Raw genomic sequence first — 26571 nt, 5'->3', positions numbered from 1 at the left:
GGTTTATTTAAAGAAAGCAGCAGCCCCCGCTGTGTGAGAGGTGGGCCCACGGGGCCTCCTGGGGGGGCTGAGCTCAGGCCCTTCAAGGCAGCAGCTGAGGATGCGCGGGTCGCGGCCTACAGCCTCGCTTCCGGGGAGTTCGGGGCTATGGGGCGGGGAGGCCTGGCCCGACCCGGCAGGAGGCTACGGATGGGGTCAGGACAGGAGGCCCCGGGGGTGGGGTGGTTAACAGGCAGAGGAACCCTAGTGCCCTGAAGGCTGGGGTGCGGGTGGCCGGGAGCCCGTCTGGCTGGTGCTGCACCAGGACCTCCTAAGAGTGCGCACCATGGCCCTCAGGGAAGCAGACCACAGGACAGCATGTGGGAGTGTCCACAGGGGAAGGTAGTTATATTAGTAACCATGAAAGAACAGGGAAACCAAACATTAGGGACATTGTTAGATACTGAGTCTGAACAACACTTCCAATAAAAATCTTGTCAAATTCTAAATGAAAACTTTAGCATTTTCTTACAAAATTCATTCTTCTGCATCAGGGTTTATAAATAAACTATCTACAAGAATCTCCTGACTCGGCATTTTGAATGAATCGTTCTGAGAGTCATGGCGGGCTGAGAAACAGCGGTCTGCTCTCCTACACAGAGTAGTTCTCCCTTCTTCCTCCCGCTGACGGGCTGTCTTGTCATTAAACAAAATCGGAAAAACTGACCTCATTAAAATGGATCTCAAATGGGTGATCATTCTATGAACCTAATGTTTTATTTTCTCTCATTGACACAGGTCGATATTTCTTAGGATAATGCAAAAGGATGTCTAAGTCAGTGGGACTACTAAACGCATGTTTCGAAATACTGAAACCCTCTCACGAGAACATGCATGTTCTCTGCTGATTTTGTTCTTCAGGATTTAAATTATCGCACTGACAACACATGACGAGAAAGCTATCTTTCACATCAGTTGTCCAAAGTTGGATTTTTGCTTTAAATTTGTGAACTTTGTCATTACACGTGAATATGTTCCCAATTATGTGCACTTTGGTCCTCAGACATGTCATTTAACTAAACAATTTTCGGAAGATAATACTATTCTAAACAAATCTGCAAAGTAAGACTCTCTCACAGAGTCTTGATTTTTTCTTTTTAAGATTTTATTTATTTATTTGATGGAAAGAGACACAGTGAGAGCCGGATGCAGGGCTCAATCCCAGGACCCCAGAATCATGACCTGAGCTGAAGGCAGACGCTTAACAACTGAGCCACCCAGGAGCCCCCAGAGTCTTGTTTTTAATCCTTTTTTTTTTTTTTGAGTGCCCAGGCACTGTAGTAAGAAATTTCAGAGTATGCTCAGATTCTTTTTCTTCTCTAAAGTTAAAACAGAGAGACCAGGAATGGCTTGGGTTTTACTAATATGTCATTTAGATAACACCTGTGGTGTGGAATTAGATCTACAGGATTTTCTTTTTTTTTTTCTTTTTGACATGAAGAGCTTCCCTCTGTGATTAAAGCTGCTTTGCTCGAGTCTTGGGATTTCCAGAACAATCTCTGGATTGTTCTGTACCCCCTTGGCTGCACCTGTGGGCCAGTGGACGGAGCAGGTGGGGTTTCCAACCATCACACCTGTTTCAAATGCTGCCATGGGTGTTGGCGCTGTCATCAGGACAGGTCGTGTGCAGTTTCCACGGGGAATTCTAGCTGGGGCTCTCGGCAGCTTCTTTTTTTTTATTTATTTTTTTAAAGGTTTTATTTATTTATTTGACAGAGACAGAGAGACAGCGAGAGAGGGAACACAAGCAGGGGGAGCGGGAGAGGGAGAAGCAGGCTTCCTGCAGAGCAGGGAGCCCGATGCGGGGCTCGATCACAGGACGCTGGGATCATGACCTGAGCCGAAGGCAGACGCTTAACGACTGAGCCACCCAGGTGCCCCTCGGCAGCTTCTGATGTCAACACTCAGAGTCATCTGCAGTAAAAGTCTTTTTGATTTAATCATCTTCTGGACCAGTGTTGTTTCCATTTCCTCAGTGTGTGTCCCTTCACAGGATCAGCTAAGTATTTTATACATGCCCATTGAGAAACAACCTTGCTGCCCAGAAGAAAACCATGGCCCGAGGCATCCCTGCGGGGAGAGGCAGCAGCGCGGGGCACAGCAGGAAGGGTAAGGTCTGGTCACCCAGCTAACAATTTCTGTACTCACGCAGAATAGAAAGAGAGCCATACAGATGGTGTCAACTATAATTTTAACAGGTGTGAATTCTGGAGTGGTTTTTAAACACAGATATACAAATGTTAGTATTATAAATGTTCACCAACATGACAATTCCCGCTGATGAACAGTGAGGGGTCCGTGGGAGGGGAAGTGTCAAGGGGGAATTTACATGTTGAGGGTGGGGTTCTTGCAGAAGAGACACAGCAGGATTATTTTCCAGAACCAGGCCTGGCGGGTGGGGGCAGGGCACAGGCCTCCCTGAGAAGCGGGTTGGAATAGGCTGGGAGCAGGTGACCAGGTAAGGGAGCACAGCGTCTGAGAAGGCCGTGAGAAATCACTACCCCACCTGCAGGACTGTAGTCCAAAATCATTCCTCCGAAGTCAGGCTTTTGTAGCATATATTTTAACAGAATAACCAAAATAAGGCCATTTCACAACTTCCAAGAGACTGTGAGAAACATGGCACCAGACACTGGGGTTTTGGAGACCTCCTATAGGAATGGACAGGTGACTGCCCAAGGTGAGAAGCAGGAGAATTGAGGCTCCCTCCCGACTAAGTCACGTGATGAGCGCCTTCCCGCCAAGAATGGAATCTGAGTCAGAGGTCAGCCCCTGCAGCCCCTGCTCTGGACCAACTGCAGCATACCTGGGCCGTGGAAACGCTGCAGGACCAGCGTCCTCTCCTGGAGGAAAGTGGGAGGCCTGGACCTGGCACCGGGGTAACGGACAAGGTCATGACAAGGGTAATGTCTGTGGATCACCTACAAGGGAATCCTGTTCACGGATTAAGGAAGTCTCTGGGTTGGATTTTCACTTACTTCCCTCACCAAAAATCATCCAAAAGCAAGGGGTCCAAACTAAAACATCCATTAGTGCTTCAGAATTTAAACTAAGTCTACTTCTTAAAAGGACTGTGGTAAGAACAGTTGAGAGCTACCCCTCCTAACAAACATGAGTGCACAGTGCTAGCCACGGGCCCTGCACACCCCCTGAGACAGCACTCTAGCATGTGGGGATGTGCCAGGGCTCCTGCAGTCACCCTCCTGTGCTCCCATGCAGTGGGCCCTCCGACACAGGACCACCCACCTCACCCCATTTGCTGATTTGTGCGTGGTCCCAGATTTACGTTGGAATATGAGAGACGCAGCGTTCACAGAGGCTGCAGGTGGCTTGCAGAGTGCCTGCACCACGCACAATCACCCTCTGCCACGGGAAGGGCTGAGGCAGGCAGCCGCAGGTCCCATGTGAGGAGACATGGCCCAGCTCTGCCCTGTGAGCCTGCAGCCAACGGGTGCAGGACAGTTCATTTTGCAGCAAAATCCCAGCGAGCACACACTTCTTTTCCAAGATTTCTTCACTTTTTCTGTTTCCTTATGGTTCACAACCAACACAGAAATTACCGTTAGCTTGAGATAAGAATTAAAACATGAGTCGTATATGTAGTCAAATGATTTGCCCACAGCTTGAATTGTGCTGGAGGCCGACATGGCTTCCAGAGTTAGCGCAGTCTGTGAGGCTTGTCCTGTGCACCGTGGCCCCACGCAGGTTAAAGGTCCAGCTTTACCGTGTCCTATGCAGATGGCCACCGCCTGAGTTCATCAGCTGCCATGAAGTAAAAGTCATCATTCCTGTCTCTCACTCCCAGGAAGTTGATTTCAAGTGTTTCTGCCTCTGATAGGAAGAAAAATAGATACAAAGATTCGGCACAAACTCCAGGAAAATTCCTGAGAAACCTCCTAGCTTTCGAATCTGTTGGGACCAAAGAAAAGCCCACAGTGATGGTGGTCTTCTCTGACGCGAGGCAGTGGAGGGGAACCCAGGGCCTTGAGGCCACCTGACACCGCACACGCATGGCAAGGAGGTGATGCCGTGTGACCCGCGCCCACTGTCTCCTGCCGGGAGATCACCCGGCCAGGCCCTTAGCGTCAGGGTTGAAGCTGTCACACAGAGGACGGCTCGGGGATGGAAGCAGGGTTCCACGGGCAGGCAGGAGAGTGGGGTCTCTGAGAACAAGGGGACAGAAGGTGCACATTCCACCCGAGGCACTGCTGGGACGGAGGAGAAAAGACTGGTACAAACACGTCTGTTCAGCCCCCTTTGTGAACACACGAAACTGAAGGACAAGACCCGCGGGAGAAGCCTGTGTGCGCACACTGCAGCAGCATCTGAGCAAGGAGGGGAACGCCAGCACCATCATTTAAGAAGCTTAAACGGTGTTTGAATATTTGGGGTAGATAAGTACTCCCTATTTAGTTTCTCCTTTGCATAAATGTGTTATTACATTTACTTCTCTTATCTCTCTTCCAGAATGCTCACTCATCAAGATCTATTGTTTTGCATTTACACCTGGTGGAATTCAAGCCTTGGTCTCTGACCCTTTCTGGAGTCTGAGTGGTGGGTCTTTGGGAAAATTCAAGCATCTTTACAAAGACCCCCTAGGGGCAAAGCCACAGTCCTTGCAAAAGCTCTGTGTGAATGAGCCCAGCAGAGGGGGGTCCGGGGAAGAAAGCGGGTCCTTGCTCATTCCTGGGAAGGCCAGTTGTCTCTCACGGGCCAGAACGGGGCCTGGAACACAGTGGGTGCTGGGGTACACACTGCTGAAGAGGTGAGGGAATGAAAGAGGTGTAGACGTCAGATCCCCAACTTTAAAACTAAAACCACTGGTCTGTCACATGCCATCACCCAACCATTACCGGAAATATGCATATTTAAGGAAGGTTTTCCTCAGGTGTCATTTACACACAGTGGTGCATCTGTTTGCAAACAGGAAGCCTCAGGGAGCCCACATGTGCCAGCAGACATGCCCATCTCCCCAGAAACCAGCCTGAGACCCTGTCCATACTGACCCCTGACGCTACCTGATATTTATTGTTGTAGGTTTGAGTTGTTCCAGAATGTCCTATAATCTGAGTCATAGGCTGTGTACTGTATTCTGTCTGGCATCCTTCACTCAGCATGACTGTCCCTGCCTATCAGAGGTCTGCTGCTTTGCCTACACCCTCTCCTGATGGTGGGCACCGGGAATAAAGCCTCTGTGAACACACTCACACAAGGCGTTTTATACATACATACTCTTTCTCTTAGATAAATCCCTGGAGGTAGAATTTGGGACACAGAGTTGATGTACATGTAACTTCTTCGAGAAATTGCCAAACATGTTTCCAAACTGTACCATCTGGTGCTCCCACCACAGGCCCTGTGTGTTCCAGGTGAACAGTGTCCCTGCCGAGGACGTCCCTACAGTGTGAGTGCACAGCAGGGTCTCACTGTCGCTCTGACTTGCATTTCCTTAGTGACGAATGATGTTGAGTGAGTTTTCCTTTCATATTGCTGTCATGTATCTTCTTTCACAAAGTGCCTGTTCAACTGTCTTGCCCATTTTTGGTTATTTGTCTTTTTGTTACCAATTAGAGCTAGGTTTTGTTGTGCTTTTTTTGTTTTTTTAAGATTTTATTTATTCATTTGAGAGAGAGAGTGCACAAGCACAAGCAGGGGGTGTGGCAAAGGAAGAGGGAGAAGCAGACTCCCCACTAAGCAGGGAACCCGATGCAGGTGTCAATCCCGGGACCCTGGGATCATGACCTGAGCTGGAGGCAGACGCTTAGCTGTCTGAGCCACCCAGGCGCCCCTAGAGTTGTTCTTGTTGTTATGTAGAAACAGGCCTTTTGTCAGATGTAGTGTCCACAGTGCCCTGCACGGAGTCTGTTCCTCCTGCCCTGTGGCTTGCTTATTGATCTTTCTAACGCTGCCTTTTGAAGAACAAAATATTTTTTCTTCATTCAGAAATAACAATGGCTAACTCAGCTATCCCCACCCCAAATTTTTAAAAGTATAGTTTCCTTTAAAAGAACTACAGCAAACTGCATGGATTCATTCCATTCTGTGAAAGAAAAATATTATTTTATTTATTTCACAGTAGAAAAAAATGAGTATGGTTTCACTTAGGAAGGCTTTTATTTTCATATTTTCTCATCCATTTGTAATGCATTTGGATCGCCCAGGCTGATCCACTGCCAATGGAATGGGAGTTGGTGTGCTGGGCACTTCCAGTGCAGGTCTGAAAGCAAAGCTTCAGGGCTTTTAGTGGAAATTTTAGTATCTTGTTGGTGGCTGGTAAATATCTGAGAGTCAGAGAAACAGGGGCTTTCTGGATGACAGACAGCTACTGGGTGTTCTGCGAAGAGGGTCACATACAGAGAGGCTGTGGGGACGAGAACAGGACGCAGGAGCAGGAGGAGACTCGAGGGTCTGGGTCAGGGAAGGTGTTTTCAGGAGGGCACTGAGAACCCGTGGAGCTCCACGCGAGAAGGGCTGAAGAGCAGGAGCCATGGACAAGCAGCATGTCAGAGGGGGGCAGCATTACAGCCCGTGAGGGCCAAGGCCCACCTGTGGAGCTTGTCCTTACTGAATCTTACACTGCAGAGAGAGGTAATATGGCATTCATACTCGCCTTCTCAGCCCGCTGTGTAACTCCAGTTTTAGCACCTACGATTCAACCTGGAGCTTCTCTCCGTGAGCGGCTGCCACTGCTCTTCAAACGACAACGACAGCAGCCCCTGTGGGGGGAGGGCCGTGTCTGCACATCATGGTGGTCAGCAGCGGAAGTCTAGAGCCAACAGTGAGCAGGCTCCTGGAGTCCATGCCGGTCAGCCTGGACTCCACCCAACATACACCCTCAGAAAGTGAACAGAAGAGCCGTCCCCTCTCGTGACAATGTTAATTATTTTAGTGCCAACAGAGGAATAAGATGTCTTCCTCCAGAACACACCACCCTGCACTGATGCTGATCTGGACAGAAATGTCCTGCAGGCTGTGCACCCGGGTCTGGGAGCCCTGGGTTTCCCACTCTGATCCTGGGTGCACGTCCCATGCAGCGTGGAGGAGCTGTCCTGCTCGGGTCCACCCCCATGCCCGCGACCACGAGGACGCACACCTGCCTCCATCGCCCCATCCCACTGCCCCTCCTCACCTGTCCCCCTCTTCCTTTGGAGCCTTCCTGTGAGGGCCACCTTTTCTGCACAATCTCAATTTTCTTGTGTTAACTTCAAAATCACGGACAACCATCTTTTCTCCCAAACTCTTAATCACTTCTCCTTAGTGTCACTTGCTTGCTTTATTTCAATTCAGTTCTTGTTCCTCGGGGAACTTCATCCTCCTATCCTGTGCCTCACGTGCCAGGAAGGACAGGCACTAAGTTCCATCCATTCACTTTTCAGTCCTCTGTTGGACACCTCAGATGAAGGGGTGTGCATCAAACAAGCAGGCTCGGTGTGAGCGTGAGAGGCTCTCCTGGCCTGAAGGTCACACCTGTGCCCCAGAACCCCACGGCAAAGCAGACCACCTACTCCCTGACAGCCACTTGCTTGAGGAGTTTCCCAAACAAACCCGGAACCCAGGGAGCTCCCTAGACCCCCGTGCCAGGGGCTCCAGGTGCTCAGAAGATACTGTGAAGCTACTAATAGCAGCAAAATGAAAACCAAGCTGGGAACATACAGAGGAAACAAGTTGACAGGTTATTTCTAAGTAGGGTCTGAAACAAAGTTGGTGCTAAATAAGTTGTTGTGGGAAAGAAGACGGGAAGAAGGCAAGGGGAAACTGAGGCCAGAATGGCAGGGTTAGCATGAGCATGGAATCCCTCCTTTGACAAACATATTTGGTTGAACCACATGAAGTTTCCATTCTTGCAGATCAAAACCAGCTGAATGCTGGTAATTTTATACAGTTTAATCTAATAACATTGAAGCCAAGAACCTGCTAGGTATCTGAAAAAGATACTTTTCCAAACGCTGAGCTGCCTGCTCCCCATGTGAAGCCACTCTTCAAGGCTGATGGGTCTCCGGGTCCAATTACAGATTTTATCAGCTTCTCCATCTAACAATCAGCATTTGCAAAACACTAGTAAACTTTGCTATGCAACACCCAGCGTCTGAAACATGAAGTCAGTTCTGCTTAAGCTCATGAAAAGCAAAATCCCACATCTGAAAAGAATGCTTCACACAGAATGTCAAAGATGAAGAGAAACTTTTTATTCCAGAATTTGTTTAGACCAGCCCTCTGCACAAGGCTTGGGCAGCCCGCGATCACATTCTTGCTTTCTTGTCTACAAAAATATGGGTGTGCCAAGAGCGTGTAAACCCCATGACATATGCCACATAATATAAATTATTTTATCATCCAAATCCCAGAAGGCAGTCTTCACAGCAGCTTAATTACTGAAACTGCAGCAGGCTGGACAGACTCGTGTCTCATCCCCCTTTTCCATCAAAGGTCAGGGCTCACCTGGAGGTCAGTGCCCCTTCCCTCTGGGACACTCGCCCACCAGCCTCCCCACCATCCAGTCCCTGCTCTCTCGTCCACTGGCTGCGAACAGCACACCCACCCAACAGAGCCATCCAGGGAAGCCACACTGAGCCTCAGGCTTCCTACCTGTAACTTGAAGGACACTCCCCCAAACACCCCTGCAGGATCAGGAAGAGGGACAGGCTGACTCACCTTCACAAACCGTAAGATGCTTCTGAGATCGCTGGTTGTCATCTACGCAGTATCTTCCCATGGTCCTCGGGCAGGTCACCTCTGGACCCCACCCCACCCCAGCCAGGTGTCCTCAAGCATCATGCCCCACCTTCAGCACCTCTGTCCTGGGAAAGCCTCATCCCAAAGCCAGGCAGCACGTTTCTCCCATCCACCCCTGAGAGGACCAGATCCTCTTCAATCTATCAACTTGGTGTGTGAAAAGAACGCCTTCAAATGGGTTTTCCGAGACAAAATTCCATCACTACCTCCCTATGATGTAGATTTTGTCAAGTATTTGGAAAATAAAACTAATAATAATTTCTACCAAACTCATAGCATTACCATAAAAATTGGGTAATTATGTGAAATCAAGTCAAAAATGAGAAGTTCTATACAATATGTTATTTTTATTAGTTTTCTCCAATGAACATAGAACCAACCAATTTGGCATTATCGTGCACTTGCTTATTGCTTGAACAGTGTAAGAGCTATATACCACTGATGAAACATAAACACAATGCACCACACCTTCAGCAGCTCAGGCTCCTGCGCCACCAACACCCACAGCCCGTCATGCCCACGGCTGAGGCGGCCCCCAGGCTCTGCCGTCCACACTCCCACTCCTCCCAGCCTCTCACCTCAGCAACAGCTTTTCCAAGTTTACTTTGTCCTGCATTTTCCCTGATGGATCTTTGTAATGACTAGGTTTTTTTTTTTTAAACATTAGCTTTTCTTTAAAATATTGTTTGTCTGTTATTATTGACATTAAATAATTTTAAAAAATTTTTTGCAAAGTCACATTGGATGCAACCGGAATCAGGACTTACTCTGGAGGAAATGTAGATAAAGATGAAGGCATTACGTAAGTCACACACGGAACAGGCACGTCAATGACAAAACGCTGGCGCACCTGCCGGTGGGGATGGAAACCGGCACAGGGACGGTACGAAGGAGTCTGGAGCTTCTTCAGAGCATCAGAAAGAGAACTACCACATCACCCGGCAGTTCCACCTGGGAAGTCCTCCCAGACGAACAACAGCAAGGTCTTGAGCAGATCCTTGCACGCTGACGATGTTCACAGCAGCCACACGCACAACGGCCAAGAGGTCGAAGCAGCCCAGTGCCCGCGGGTGGATGGACGAGCCCCTGGCACCTGCTGCAACATGGGTGGACCTCAGGGACATCCTGCTCAGGGGCGTGAGCCAGTCAGGAAGCTGGGACTCCACAGCTGAATCCACAGACAAGGGGAGGAGGGCAGGGCGGGGAAGGCAGCGGAGGGCAAGCTCATGGGGGCAGTTCTCGTTTTGTGAGATGAGAAGGTTCTAGAGATGTATGCTGGTGGTGACGGCACAGCAAAGTGAGCACAGTTAACACCACTGAACTGGGCCCTTAAGACTGGCTCAGGCGGTGTTTTCATGTGGATTTTATCAGAATTCCGAATAATATGGAAAAAAATTTCAAATGATGTAACTGGAATTAAGACTATTAAATAAGATTCTATGGGTTTCCTTGCCTCATTAAATATGCTTCATTTACCTATTTTTAACTAGTTTTGAAATAATTTAATTTTAACAAAGGGAGACAACAGAATTGCTATAAACAGATAAAATCACTCCCAAGTGTTAGGAAAAATAAAAATGAGTTTTTCTAAAATTTTGCTCCCCCAAAAGTGTGCAAGGAAAGCATGTATATTTATGGTCAGTGTTGAGGACATTCCCAAGTGGAGCCCAGGAGCCCAACCTGGTATTTCTCAGCCCACTGAGAGGGGCCAAGGGATGGGATGGATCATGCTAGAATTTACCAGGGTCTGTCCAGGCCGGCCCCGAGAGGCTCTGTCCTGGGCGGCATTGTGTGTTGTTGGTTATTTGCCATCAGGCACTGTTCTAGAAGCATCCTGACTCTCCTGGGGTCCCAGAAAGACTGGCTCTGGGCCCTTGGAGGGAAGACACCTGCTATCCATCCCCAGGACAGCCATTCGTGCCTGGGGAATTCGTGTGGGACCCTGGGGACCCTGCCTTCACTGGGGGGAAAGGCCCAGAAGCCAAACCGTGTGCAGAGACCCCCATTCACCAAGGAAAACCGGGGCACGCGGTCAGGAGGCCGGGGCGCAGCGCTGCCCACTGCTGTGCGTCCACCCCACAAAGTCTGTTAGGAAACAAACACTAGGCTACTTTTTATTGAAGAACATTCTGTTTCAACTTTACCACGTTCTGTGCACAAGTACTGGAGGCCAACTCCGATCTTCCGGCAAGGGCACCCTTTGGAGAAGCAGGAAACTTACGGGCGTGAGCGTGCCGAGCGGCAGCGGCTGGTGGAGGGAAGGGGCCCGAACCTGGTGGTGCTGAGAAGTAGGACCCCTGCCCTGGCCGGCGCGGCCCCCTCGGGCCCGTGGCCCCCAGCCAGCGGTCAGTTATCGGCTACTAAGAGCTGCAGTTTGCCGTCCAGGCTGACTGTGGCAAGCTGCAATTGAAAACAAGATGCCATGTAGCTCCATCACTTTCATGAACAGAGAATCCTATACGCTTACAGTTTTCCTTATTGGCGATTTTCTAGACCACAGAACAAAATGCATTAACACTAGTAAAATCTATGTATACGGCAGGTACTCCACTGATTGTTGACTGCAGACTACGTCTCACTGCTGTCCTAATACTTGCGAGCGCCTCGGTCAGGATCCATGGTCGACATGCCCGGAAGAGGACAGAGCCGTCTGCATGCCTCGGCCACCTCTCGGCCATGCGCGGGAGCCAAGAAGCCCCATCCTTCTGGCTTCCCACTGCTTGGCTCCCTTGCCCAGGGCGGAGGGCGGCTCACTCGGTGGGTCAGACAAGGAGCCAGGCCCCTTCCTTCCTCCTTTGTCCCCAGGGGCCAGCTACCCACCTGCCCCGTGAGCTCAGGGAGGGGGATCTGTGTTCTGGGGACCAAGTCCAGGCAGCGCCCGCTCACTCTCACAGCAGATGTCTCAAGCGGCGGTGTGCATGGCGGCCTCACCCGTCATTCCCATTTGGACCAAAGGCCAGCCGGCTATGGTGATACTGTGCCTTGCGTTCTGCATTTTGAAACATTACATGAATCACCACTTGGACATCCACTGTGACTTCAAATCCCAACGACTCATACTCTTCTTGCCCAAAGAAGCTACCGCACCCTGACCTATCCTATTATCTAAAACCTGGATGGATTTTTGAATCTGCTCTTCATCTAAATGACATAATCAGCACCACGCCCTCACGATGCTGCGGCTTCCCTCTGCAGCGTTACCTTCCAGCTGCGTGCCCACGGCCACCACGTCAGGGTCCTCACCTCCTCCTGGAGCTGCATGATCTCACCCCCGTGCCCCTTCGCCCCCCCTTGCAAACGTCTGCGATTCAGTCGTCCCAAGTCACAGTGTGACGCCCTTCGCCATCATGGTCAGGAATCTGAACGAGATCCACGAGGTCAGTCAGGGTCCTCGGGTCTCGGGTGGGGTGCCCCCACCCCCATCTGCCTCTGTGGGCGTGGATGTGCTCTCAGAGTCTGTGCCCCCACCGCACACTGCAGCCTCCTGGGCATGTGGGCCCAGCAGGTATGTCCCCAAAGCCTTCCACAGCTGGCCCTTCCCTACCTTTCCACTGTTCTTGCCACTACAGTGAGGCGACTCAGTACAAGTGCGACATCTGAACCAATGCTGCTTTGCTATCTTCAGCCATATTTCGGTATAGTGCCCTCGGTCAGCCCACAGCTGGGGCACGCTGAGCCCCCGGCCGGGTAAAGAATAAGATGACACGAGGAGCAATGTGTACGTTTGTGGCCTTTGATTTTTAAAAGCCTCTGCCTTAGAAAAGGTAAAATATCTGGAGGAAAATAGTCCATAGGAGCCGACTTTGGTGCTTCTGTCCCCACAGATCTAGATGTTCTAAAAATCCCTGGCCAGGAGGAAGAGAGAACAGCAGGGTGCAGATCCCTGACTCCAGGGGTCTGGCCTTCTCCTGGGATCATTCCCTGAGTCTCACCCCGAGAACCAGGTGGCAGACACCAGACAGCTGTGGGGGCTCCAGGAGGGACTGCCGCCCTGTCCCAGAGCACAGTCTAGGGGGCAGCGTGGTGGGGGAGCGACGCAAACCTTCTGCCCCAGCCCTGGCCCAGGGCCTGTCGTGTGTGCTCCAGAAAACTTCCCGACACCCCTGGGGAGCCTGTCTTAGCCTGGGCCATATGACAAAGTACCAGACTGGGTGGCTGATAAACAACAGATGTGTGCTGCTCACACTCTGGGGCCCAGAAGAGCAAGAGTGGCGGGCTCTGGGGGCTCCGTCCTCACCTGAGGAACGGGGCATTCTGCAGCTCTTTTTGGACCCCGAGGGCTCCACCTCATGACCTAGTTACTTCCCAAAGGCCCCCTCCTAACACCAATGCATCCTGTCCGTTGCAGAGCCCAGGTCAGGGTCTGGGGTGGCATGGAGTTGCACTGACCGCCGTCGTGCACTGGAGTGAGCGTGCGGAGACAGATGCTTACCATGGACGGTGCGTCCACTTGGCTGTCCCCATGACCTGGCACCAGCCAGGCTCTGTGTCCCCTCCACCCCCTTCGCCACGCGAGGGCTCAGCTCACACACACTGCTCTGTGCCTGAAGCTCCCTCAGGAAATGCATCCCTGAGCACTCGGCGATCATTTCAAACCATCATTTTTCTTCTTTTCTTAGATATTGTTAGGTTCAAGACATCCCAGTAATGTCTTAGGTGATGATCATCAATCTATCAACAACTTCCTGGGAGGACATTTTATGTTGATTGACACTGATGGGTCTTTGCTGTCATAAATGATTAGGTGAATTCAACATCAGAAATGCAGAAATAGGAGAAGCACCATTTCTGAGTGTTTATAGCACAGCACCATGCCCTGTCTGGCATCTGTCTCTATTGATACTGATGAGGATGTTGGAATAGATGCAGATACCCTGTCTCGGAAGACACTTGGCGGAGCCACTAGATGCCTAGCAGAGGCATCTAGGATTTCATTACTGGATTAAAATTGTAAATCCCGCCGTGATCACGAACACAGACTTGCAGTTGGACTGTTTCTACCATGTACCTGCCGTATGGTGTGGGGCAAGTCACTTCCCTCTACCTCCATCTGGGATATAGACCAGGGTGACATTACTATCCTGGAGTCATACCAGCTGTATCTGCTCATGCGTGTAGAGCACCCACCAGAACCAGACGCGTGGGGTACACTCGACAAACAGAATTGTTGTGGACCAACCACATGAAGGACAGATACAGACAAAAATCTGCAATTTTCAGACCCAGTACACCACTTCCATAGTCCCTGAGAGTGACAGACTGATGTTTGCAGTTCAGATTTTGGCCTGAGAATGCTTATTGTTTTGGAGGGAGAACTTGGTTCTTATTTCAAAGAAATGGCTAAAATAAAGTCAGATTTCACACTGGAGCAAAGCCTCACGTATTCACAAGTCCCCAAATAATAATCTTACGCTCATGGACATGTGTCAAATTTATTTTAAAAATTTGTCTCTAATTGGACTATATCAGAGACAATGATTATAAACCACACACATCTGGGATAAAAAAAATGAGATTTATCTGTTCTAAATACCTCAGTCTGCAAAACACTGCTGCAAACCTCATACTAATGACATCCTACAACATTAATAACCCTTTCTCAGAACCTATCTTCAAAGAACATAAAAACAAGTTTCAGATGGCTGAGGCATTTCTATTTCCAAACTTTTGGAACATTAGGAAAAGCAACAACATCCAGGGGAAAAACACAGTAGCTCTTATTCCTGTGAGTTTCGTTTGAATTTGGCTAGGAATTCAACTCCGGGGGTCAGATCTTCATCTATGTACATGGAATGCAAGCTGTACGTTCCCGGCTGTCTGCACTGGTTGGTTTCTGGGGTGCAGGTGTCCTTCGGGGGTGAAGAGAGCAGAGGGGAGCAGGGGCCAGGCTGCATGCGAAGTGGGGCTGCAGAAACCAGCACACAAGTTAGCCTGACAGACTTGTCGAGACACGTGGGACGTGAGAACGGCGGCAGAGCACAGCAAACAGGAAAGGCAGAGTCCCCAACTGCTCTGCCGAGAGGGACGGAGATTCTGTGAGAACTCACAGGGGGATGTGGCTAACTCTTTCGGTGGCAAGGGACAGAAATCCAACTTGGACAAGTTGAGCAGAAAGGCATTTAATTATATGGTTACTGGAATGTCTAAATGAGCTCAACAACAAAAATGGACTTTGGAGTCAGGAAAAGCCGAAGCCATAGTCTCAACCATCACCAGCACCTGCCCCGGGAATGCTTTCCTTATTCTTCTTTCTCTTTGGAAACCATATGTTTCTAATTCTCTGGTCCACATGGCCAGAAGAAAACAAAACAAACAAACAAAACAAGCAGCAACAAAATCTCATCTCACTTAAGCTCTCAGGCTTCAGCCACTGTTCCCTGGTGGTTCATTTCACTGTGTGGCCCAAACAGGCTCGTGTGTTCAGAAACTTGCTGCTCCTGTGGTAACCATGGGGGTGCAAAGTTCCCAGAAGGGCAGTGAGGCAGGAAGACAAACTGCGAGGAACAGGGATGAGTCCTTTCCTTCATAAAATCAGGACATCCCAAGAGAGGGTGTGCATGCTGTGCACTGCAGCAAGGTACTGACCTCACCACTGCTCTTTCGAGGTTGAGGCTAATGACTCCTGAAGGGACTCGAATTCTGAGCTTGGACGGGCTTCGTTCATGTGTATAGTTGAGCTACAGGAAAACAGAGACATGCCTGGGAAAGGAACTGAAAGCCAGGGTGACACGTTTATGACATCACCTTCTGCCCAAGGAAATCCCAGTTTCTATTAAAGTGTGTGTGTGTGTTGGGCTTTAATTGCCATGTGAACACAGATGGTGAGGATATGGGGTCTCATGATAAAGGGAGTTGGGCCAAGAAACCTGTACAAAGTCAAAAGATTCATGTGTTTAGACCTGAGTGAAGCATGGACAGGGAGGCCACCTCGACACCAGGGAAATGAGACATCTCAGCCTGAGGTGAGGAAATCACCTCCAAAATCCATAACCAAGGACAGCCCGTAGGGAGTTGGCAGTTTTCACTTATGCTATGTGATACAAAGAAATCCATATCAAGGAACTAACTAGCAAAAGTGGTCTTGGCTGCTAATATTCCCAGAGCACCCAGCAGAGCAAACTGAAGACTGCCCAGACCACTCCTCCACAAAAACCATGCAGGACCCTCAAGGATAAGCTCTGCCGAAGGTCATCTCTGGACCTTTCCCTATGAATTAAAGTGGACACAACAGGAATAGAGTACTAGACACAGCCATCAGACATGGTCTTCAGATCAGTATGTTTAAAATGGCTAGGAACATAATAAGAGGATAAGCTGTAATAGTAAAGAACTGGAAGATTGAAAACAACAAAAGTGAAGCTAGAACTAAGAGTCATTGAACATAAACTTTCAATTGATGGGTTAAGAGCTGATTAGAAACAGCTGAAGAGAGGATTTGTAAACTGGAAGGCAGGTGTAAAGAAATCACCCAGAATGTAGCTCATAGAGTTAAAAGGATGGAAAATGTGAAGGAGACTTTAGATGACGGACTGAGTGTAAATATTCATTTAAAAGGAGTTCCAGAAGGAGAGAACAATGAGATTGGAAGAGACAGAATATTTGAAGGGATAATAGCTAGAATTATTGAGAATTAAGGAAAAATCAAATAGTTATTGAGGAAACAAAATGAGCTCTAGGAAAGATAAATAATAATAAACAACTAAATTTATATTAAGTCTCCAGGACAGTACACACAATAATCTTTCTCCGTTGATGGTCTCATTCTGAATCTTTATCACATGAAGTGGGCTTATGTAAATACAAGCACCCACCCCCACTCAGAGATTTGGTTTCAGTAAGAGCAGGTGAGGCACAAGGGTGACACTAAAACACAGGCCCTGGGACACCTGAGAGCTCAGGTGGTCATGTGTCCTACTCTTGATTTCAGTTCAGGTCATGATCTCAGGATCACAGGTTCAAGCCTCACATCAGGCTCTGCACTCAGCATGAAGTCTGATTGATATTCTCTCTCCCCCTCCCTTTGCCCCTCTCACTTGTGCTCACTCGCTGTCTCTCAAATAAATAAAATAAAATAAATCTTTAAGAACCACACACACGAGACACCTGGGCAGCTCAGTTGGTTAAGCGTCTGCCTTCGGCTCAGGTCATGATCCCAGAGTCCTGGGATCAAGTCCCACATCAGGCTCCTTGTTCAGTGAGGAGCCTGCTTCTCCCTCTGCCTCTGCCCCTCCTCCTGCTTGTGCTTGCTCTCTCTCTCTCTCTCTGTGTCAAATTAATAAATAAAATCTTTAAAACACACACACACACACACACACACACACACACACACACACACACACACACACCCCAAGTGACTCTGAGGTGCAGTAGGAAACAAGATCCATTTATTTACATACTACTCATTTTTCAGTTTTAAATATTACTGTCAGTTATTGACAATTACCTTTGTCATGGTGTCCTTCATTAAAAATCTTTAATTTTTATGAAAATAAATTCATCAAATTTTCTCTCATGTTTCCTGCTTTTCAAGTTTTTTTAAGTTTTATGAAGTCTTTCCAAAGCACAGGTCACAAAGCTACTCTACATTTTCTATTTATTTACAGTTTTACCTTTCACATTTAGATATTTAAATCATTAAATGTATGCATGTTTAAATAGAAATACAATTTTCTTTTTTCTCACTATAGAGATCCAATTTTCCCTAAACATTGTACCAAATAAGCCATCTTTTCCCCATTGTTTTATGGTGTCATATTAATATGTATTGAGTCCCCAAATATACACGGGTCTCTCTCTGAATTCCCAATTATATTCCTTTGGCTTTATTTCAGTTCTTGAACCAATGCCACATTATTTTTATTTCTATGGTTTGTGATATCTTAATGTCTTAATATGTCTTAATAACTGATAAAGAAAATACAAAATTGACTTTTCCTTTTATGGATCTTTTTTCTCCAATAAATGTTTTTTGGAATTAGTTTACTGAATCCTGATGGAATTTTTATTAAGACTGCAATAAATTTATAAATCAGTGAATAACTGGCATCCTTAATTTAAATTATGAAAGGATATGGAATACTATTCAGATCTTCTATGTAGTTTATTAGAGTTTTAAAGTTTTCTCCATAGTTATTTGTTTTTCTTAGTTAAGCTCCTAGATATGTTCAAGTGTTATTTGTTATTTTAAAGGAAATCTTATTTTTATTTCAATTTCAGTTAGTTATTACTGGTATACTGATTGTTGTAACTAGATATTACATGAAGCAACCTTAGTGAAACCTTGATGAATTGTATTACTTCTAAAAGCTTAATAATTCTATTAGTTTTTTCCAGTTAAATGAATCAAATCATCTGCAAATAATGAGTTTTGTTTCTCCTCTTCCAAGCCTTTTTACTCTCATTTGTTTCTCTTTGTTTTATTGATCAGAATCTCCAATATTATGTTAAAAGGAGCTGTAAGAGTAGTTATCCTTGTCATATGCCTGATCTTAAAGAGAATGCATGTAAAATCCATTAAGTATAATATTTTCTATAGATATTGGCATATAAGCTTTACCAGATTTAGAATCTATATTTTATTCCTACTTTGTTAGATTTCCTTTTAATCCTAAACAGTAATGGATTTAAATGCTTTTCCTGCATCTACTGAGATAACACAAGATGTTTTCTCTTTATCAAAGTATTGAATTAAGTCATTAGATTTTCCAATGTTAAACCAATCTTGCATTTAGAGATAAATCCTACTTAATCAAAATGCATTTTTAAGTGCACAGCTGAATTCAGTTGGCCATGTTCTATTTGGGATTCACATAGGCTTGTCCATAACTGAAATAGGCATATAATCACATTTTGCATTATATACAGCTGGTGTTAGAATAAAAAATACCCTACCCTCATTGTGAAACAAGGGGAATTCTTATCCATTCAGTTCTGGTGGAAGGGTAAATTGGTCACTTGGAAAACATTTTGGCACTTGCCTTATAAAATAAAACATACATTTCATATACAACCCACAAATCCCATATGTAAGTTATTTATCCAAAAAAACTAAAAACATGCATTGGCACAAAGAGGTTGTTCATGAATGTTTCTGTAGCTTTACTCATAATACATACAAGCTGGAAACTTCCACAAATTGGTGAATGTATAAACAAGTGTGAAACCATATGACGGAACAAACTACTGATACGTGCAACAATATACAAAGTCTCATAACCATTATTCTACATGAAAGAATAAACATACCAAACACAGTGTAATATTCAAAGTATATGACTTCCTGAAAATATATAAGGAACAGAAATCAAATCAGTGGCTGGGGTAGGAAGAAAAGGTTGGCTCCAAGGGGCTCACAGGACCCTGGTGGCAGATATTCTCCATCCTGACTCTGGTGGGACTTAATATCTCGTGGGGGACATCTCCAACATGACTGTGGGGCAGGCTGTACGGTTGTATCCACCCCGTAACTCTTATTGAATTTTATACCACATAGAATGAACTTTATGGGGCGCCTGGGTGGCTCAGTTGGTTAAGCAACTGCCTTCGGCTCAGGTCATGATCCTGGAGTCCCGGGATCGAGTCCCACATCAGGTTCCCTGCTCGGCGAGGAGCCTGCTTCTCCCTCTGACCCTCCCCCCTCTCATGTGCTCTCTCTCTCTCTCTCATTCTCACTCTCTCAAAATAAATTAAAAAAAAAAAAAAAGAATGAACTTTATGTAAACTATTTATCAGTAAACCTTAACTTAAAAAATATAATAAATGAGGGGCACCTGGGTGGCTCAGTTGTTAAGCCTCTGCCTTCGGCTCAGGTCATGATCTCCACGTCCTGGGATTGAGCCGCACATCGGGCTCCCTGCGTAGCAGGGAGTCTGCTTCTCTCTCTCTCTCTCTCTCTCCCCCTCTGCCCCTCCCCACTGTTTGTTCTCTCGCTCTCTCTCTCTCTCTCTCTCCCCCTCTGCCCCTCCCCACTGTTTGTTCTCTCTCTCTCTCTCTCTCTCTCTCTCACACACACACACACACATAAATAAATAAAATCTTTAAAAATAAATAAAAATATAATAAATGCTACCGAATGTTAGACTAAGTGAAGTAGATAATGGGAGTTGCCAAAGATTATTTAAAATAAATCACATCCAAAATACCAACTAGGTATTAAAAAAAAAATAAGCCTTTGTATTCTAAGTCATGTGGAGGCTGCAAATAAAAATGTTTGTGCCTCAGGTAAGTGAGACTCACTGCTACAGTAATACTTCATTTGAAGAAGTAAGAGTGTATGTCATAAACCAGATTTTATAAAACTTTAGGTGTTTGCACATGCAATACATAAAAGAAGACTGCTTTTCAGTGTCACACACCTTCTGTTCATACAATAGAGAAATCCTGAAGAATGATTAATAACCAGAGGTGAAACAAATTTGGTTTCTGTTTTCAGCAGGCACTGAAGAGAACAGGGAGACTGAGACAAGCATTCTGGGCTGTAAATCCAGACTTGCACTGGGCCTTCATGCACATCTAACATGATTCCAGCTCTAATAACACAGGTTTTTTGCTAAATTGCTTAATGTTTGCTCGTAGTCCTCCTGCCTCACACAGGCTCCATATATCCTGATTTCCTTTTCTCCGTGTCTCCACAGTGCTGAGACCTTTCCTTTACTCGCTGAGGACCACCTTCCCAGTGTGCGACAGGTGGGGCAGATCATTCAGCTCTGCCTACGATATTTTATTATCTAAACAGGTCTGAAAATAGCCACTTTTCTCCAAATTCAAGATTCTTTGGAACCTTCACACTTTCCCTATTCCCTATCCGAAATGTACGTGGCCCCTCAGTCATAAAAGACAGCCAAGCACTGCACTCAGCAGAGCGTGGGGTGGGCTTCCATTCACCAGCTGTGTCACCCTAGTGACACCATAGTGGCCACGTGCGCCTCGTCTCCATCTTAAAATGGGGATAATAACAGCATCCACTTCAGGGAACCTATCTGAGAACTACGTGAGTTAACATAGAGTCTTAGAACTCTGCAGCATATTGTAAATACTACTACTTTCATAAAAATCACCCTCCTCGAAGACAACCAGGACTGTGTCCCCTCCACTTTGAGCAGAATGTGGGAAGATGCCATTTATAGCTCCAGGATCTGTAGGTGAGCTCCATGTATGTCCTGAAGGAAACAAGAAAGGAGCACTTCACAGAGAGAAGGAGCACCAGGTTGAAAAGTCAAGGTGAAGTCACCAAACCTGGTTGTGTTGGACGTCAACCCTGAGTCCTGCTCCGAGGCTGACCTGCCCTCCTGGGCCTCCCATCTTCACGGACGCTTCATCTAACACAACAGGTGTGAAGGAGACAAAACCCAGATGTGCCATTGGAAGGAAGAGAGAAATTCACATCATCATTCAGTTGTGACGGACATGGATTCCTGCCTGATGAGAATGTGTGTTTGTGTGCAGATAAGTCAGCTGCCACTCTCTGTTTCAAAGGTTGCCAGGATTTGCCCTTTTGTGTGCTTGGGGAGATCTCTGTGGTAGATGACAGGAAAGGTCTGGAATTTCTTCACAAAGAAATCACTGTTGAGCCTCATCCATCAAAGAAATTCAGAAATGAGGAGTCTCTCAAATGTTTCCTAATGCAGAATTTTTTTTTTAATTTTATTATGTTATGTTAGTCACCATACAATACATCATTAGTTTTTGATGTGGTGATCCACGATGATCCATTGTTTTCATATAACACCCAGTCCTAATGCAGAATTTCAATGCAGAATTTCAAGATGATATTCAATGTTACTATTCTTACCAACTGTCTCAAATATGATCATGGGCAGCAAACTTGAGAACCACTGGTCTGTGGCCAGTGTAAATGCCTTTCTCCATGTGCAGAACATAAGGTGTCTGTTTTGATCTTGCTTCACCCAGGATTAAACCTCCTTGTCCTATGACATTTCTGAATATTGTTTGTTTGGGGTTAGCAGATAACCGAACGGAGGACTCTCCAGCTCTCTTTCCCTCTTTAACCTTGTAAATGAGACTTGGATGCCAGTAGGGATAAGACCACCAACGATCTTGCTGTGACTGAGGTGGAAAGGACACAGAGTCCCAAGCTAGTGGACCAGTTACTGAGTAACCAGTAACCTCGGGTAAACTATTCAGTCTGCCTGAGCCTCAGTTTTACCATCTGTCAAGTGGGGACAACAACGTAACCATGCTTCGGAACGTGGATTGATGTATGCACACGCATGACACATACAGGAACATAAGTCACTTCATAGCAAAATGATGTGTCACATATAAGACATGCGGTTGATGTGGGGTCACTCAGGTGGCCGCTCTGTCTCAGTTCCTGATGTCACAACACTTGGAACCCCTGAATATGAAGCATTTTCATGCCCACATGATGCTCTGCAACCCCTTGATCAAACCCTTCCTAACTCCCCAGTACCTGCTTCTGTTGATACATCATCATTAATTTGAGTCACACAATTCTGTAGGTGAAGGTAATCTTAGAGAAAAAACTAGTGTGGTTTTCTTTTTTTAAGTCGTTAATCGGGTGTGTGAAAAGCCGCAGAGCTGAAAGGGGCGGATCTGGGTGGGGTCCCATTCCTCTACTGCGTGCAGACCCTCCAGTGGGTCCTTTACTGGACAGGCTGCTCAGTGTCTGCAACAGAAACCAGAACAAACAGGTACCCAGCCTTGACCAAGGCAGTAAGGGCGAAGATTTAAACTAGCTGATATTTGACAACATTCGTTTCATGAGCCATCGTGGCAGAAAAGAACTAGAGAGCACACCCTGTTGCCCCATGTTCTGTCTGACGGATTTCAGAAACCTGTAGCATCACATGCCGCCTCAGGGTTCAGCCGGCCTCTCTGAAGAGGCATTTGTGACATGTGACCGGAACTCCGTGCCTCCGCCCCAGGCCACCGTCCCGATCACCCAGGCTTCATGAGGGGCAGTGGCTATCGGCCAGAGCCCGCTCCTTATCAATTAGCTCAGAGTTTCCGGGATGGGCAGACGGGCCCACTGTGCAGCCAAGACAGAGCTCTCGGAGACTTCAGTTCTATAATTTCATTACTTCTCAAACGTTTCTAGTCCAGGGTAAATATTTCCACTTTGTTTAAACTTGCCGAAGTCCAACACGTGGCAACGTTTCATGGTCACCTTCCAGCCCCTCCCCTGGCTTGTTGCAGTAATTCTACTTTGCGAACTCCACGCTAGCGGTCTTTCTGCCCCGTGTGCAGGCGGTGGGGCAGGTGCAGGCCAGATTTGGACAGGGACACATGGGCCCACCCAGGTGGGTTCTCCCAGGTGAGTCAGTGCTGAACGGTAGCCCAGGCCAGTGTCAATTCTGGAAGAGTCCGGCTGGAGGGCAGGGCCGCAGAGCATGAAGCGCCCACACAGATTCTGTGGCACATCTCCTCAGCACAAAGGCTTATGCCCAGGTGTCCTGGCAGGAATGGGATGCAAGCAATTGTGTCCTTCCCGACCCTGAAACGTCCCTGTGTTGCTATGATTTAGCCTGTGTGCTGTGGGCTCTGGGCGGAGCAGTTCAAGCTGAAACTGCAGCGACCCACAAACTGGCCACTTTCTAGGCAAGCAGCAGACGGGCCTGGGCGAGGCATATGTACCATGTTGGTTTGTCTCTGAGAAGCTCTGGGATCCTGCAGGATGAGCTCAACTTGTGACCATGCAGATACTCTCTCAAGTAGCTGCTCTACAGGTTGGAATGCAGGGATTTGGGGTGTGGGGAAAGCTCAGCAGGGGAGCCCCTGGATTCCCAGCACACCCTCCACGGAGTGTATGCTGAGCACACTGTTGCTTCTGTGTTTGAAGCAGGGAAGTAGCACTTTGTCAGCTCTGCACCTGCCCGACAGATGGAAGAAGGCTGCTGGACTCCGCAGAGTGCAACTGCACGTGTTTTAGAGACACAGGTGCAAACCAGACAAGCAGCTGGGGGTTTTCCTAGGCATCCTCAGCCTCCAGTATGGACGGGCAGACCGTGTGCTTTGAATAACTATCATGTATACAGTAGAGTATCTGTCTTACCTTCCACTTCTAAAGCACCACGGAGTGTTGTCACAGCCCCAAAATCTCCAGGGAATGAAGCATCGTAACCCCAAACCACCACAAACTCCACCATTGTTCTTGATGGGGCCCAAGTTTAGGAGCTAAACTGCCAAAGAGCAGATCCACTTTACAGGCTATTTTAGACTAACCACAGGTCCATACGCGCACACAATGCACGCTGCATAGAGAATACTGTATGGGGAGAATCACACACGTGTCTTATCACATAGAAAATGTGCTCAGTGTTACAGACCCAGGGACATCTGTAAAAGGAGGAGGAAGGAATTCCAAGTGCCCCCGGAAATGAATGCAGTCGGTGTGCGGTCGGCACCTGAGGAGGAGCTGACCGATGGGAGAATGTGGCCGTCTCCTTAAGGGTAACGCACTAGAATTTTTAGTAGGTTTTCTTAGACTAAGTGGAATGAAATTCATGGCAATGACTCTAGAGGGTGCCTACTTTGGGGGTAGGATGGACAGTGTGGGTACTTAAAAATTATTTTATCTAAAATGTGAAGTCCCAAATTCCTAACCCCTTTACAGTTATATTAGTCAATATCTAAAATGCAAATTCTAGTTAAGATCAAGTTTTAAATTCATGCTTCAAAGCATCCCCTTTACTTCAAACATATAGAAATTATATATAAAACATAACACAAGAAAAAACAAACTGGCCTAGCCGGGCTCCAAACAAGATAGCTTCTCCAGAGCAGGAGTGAGACAGAAGCACACGTGTGCCGTGGCCTCCTGGCCTGTGGCAGGACAACACACAGGAACACTCCACAGACCGACGGGAGCCCAGGTGCCAGCCCCACTCCTGAGGTGCGGCCAGCCCTGTGCACACTGGGGAGTTGCCGACCAGTGTCCTTCCACCATAGGCAGGAACACTGCACCCAGGCCCCAACAAAATCCAAATCCAGGGAGAGAAAAGTGGGAAAAGAGAAAGCTGGAGCATTTTTCTCAACTAAAAATAAATCTGTAAATTAAAACTGCAAAATGCATATTTACATGGAATGCGAAAAAGGTAGACTGAGTAATGTGGTCTGAGAAATAATTCAAAATAAGTATGTTTATAGTTGCCAAAGAGATGAATGGACAATAACCAAATAACAATAAGAAATCATTTTATAAATTGTAATCAATGTGAAAGGATAAAAAGCAGAACATTGCTTGCTTGGACAAAACACACTTGAAGAAAGGACTAGTTCACAAGAATATAACATGATGGGATCACCCAAAATTCCAGTGAGAGACAAACCGGTTTAAGAAATACAAAAGATCAGTTAAAATCCATGAATGATACCTGGAGAGTTTAAAAACTATACTGAATGGAATCCAGACCACTAATGGCAACGCTGGAAAAACAGTATTTGAAAACCTAATGGACATAAGATTCCTCATCAGCGACATTTGCTATCAGAAGGCAACGGAGGGGCGCCTGGGTGGCTCAGTCGGTTAAGCGTCTGCTTTAAGCTCAGGTCATGATCCCAGGGTCCTGGGAACGAGTCCCGAGTCGGGCTCCCTGCTCAGTGGGAAGCCTGCTTCTCCCTCTGTCTGCCACTCCCCCTGCTCATGCACTCTCTGTCTCTCTCACAAATAAATAAATAAATAAAATCTTAAAAAAAAAAAAAGAAAAAAGGCGGTGATGGAATAGTGTGTTCAGAGTGTCAACATCAGGTGTAGATATTTATGTTGAGCTCAACTATCATTTTGGTGTGAGGGCAAAATGGAGGTATTTTCAGATACACAAAGACCAAGATATATTATCACTTAATTTCAAAACCTTACTGGGACAAGAGATCATGAAAAAAATGTATTTCAGCAAGATGAGAAAACCTAGAAGAAATGAGATTCAAGAGAAAACCAGTGACCAGAATTTTACCAAAACCCCAAACAATGACCACAAGCTCTGGACAACAATGCTCTCCCAGCTCTGTGCACCTGTTGAGCTCTTGTTCTTGTCTGGGAAGAAATGATACAGAGTAACTTCAGATTTTCTTCAATAAAATTTATAGCTAAGTATATAAGTTACAATATTAAGGGTAATAGTTACAATAAAATAGAAGTATAATCTTTAGCTTTCAGCTAAAGCCAACACTAGGAACAATATTAAAAATCAAGCTTGCAGAGAAAAATAAACAAAAAAACCAAAGTACTAGGATGAAAAGCAGCAAAATCCATTTGTAAAAGTGAGTCTAAATAAGTCAGTAGTCCAGAAAATGGTAAATGTGTGAGGCTGTCCAGGTGAAAGACAGTAGACTATCACCTGAATTAAGAAATTCAGCTGGAAGGACTGAAAGTAAGTAGGGAAGGGGCTCCACGTCAGCGCGGAGAAGTGTAGGCTGGTTTAGCCCTGCTAATGCAGCAGAAGAACATCACTGTAACTGCAAACCGTAAGGCAATAAGAAAATAATACACAGCAGGGTCCCGGCAGACAACAGCAGGTGGTGTCCAGGAGCCCTGCAGGGAGAAGGAGGGCAGCAGAAACGCAGGTGCATATTTTCCTTCACATCAATTCTAAACGTACGGAGAGCACAATGATGTTACAGGTTCAACCCCACAGCTGTGACACAGCAGACATTACGTGGAATCCTGCAACAACAAGCCCATGATTATATATGTTTTCCAGACACACGTGGAAATTTCTTAAGAACTAACCAGGAAATAGATCACTGTCCCAGGGCCTAGGTCATACGAATCTTTGGAAATAACTGATTGGAAGTCACATGTTTTGGGGGGAAGAAAAG

The 26571-nt window shown here is 46.7% G+C and overlaps 1 protein-coding gene across 3 annotated transcripts in view; it reads right to left on the bottom strand.

Annotated features, from left to right (window-relative positions):
* Positions 1-1918: 1918 nt before the first annotated feature.
* Positions 1919-26571, bottom strand: part of WDR27 (WD repeat domain 27) — a 157870-nt gene continuing 133217 nt past the window's right edge. For 2 of the 3 annotated variants that reach the window (XM_027602980.2, XM_027602976.2), the window contains one exon: positions 10509-11172. In XM_027602980.2, the coding sequence (XP_027458781.2) occupies positions 11119-11172 (54 nt within the window). In that variant the 3' untranslated portion in view covers positions 10509-11118. Of the gene's footprint in view, positions 3871-10508; positions 11173-26571 lie in introns of those variants that run through there. The other variant, XM_027602979.2, reaches the window with a different exon arrangement.

This window comes from Zalophus californianus, chromosome 7, assembly GCF_009762305.2.
Source record: "Zalophus californianus isolate mZalCal1 chromosome 7, mZalCal1.pri.v2, whole genome shotgun sequence".
NCBI classification, from domain to species: domain Eukaryota; kingdom Metazoa; phylum Chordata; class Mammalia; order Carnivora; family Otariidae; genus Zalophus; species Zalophus californianus.
Note: the sequence above shows the minus strand (reverse complement) of the source record. Positions and strands in the feature narration are given on the sequence as shown.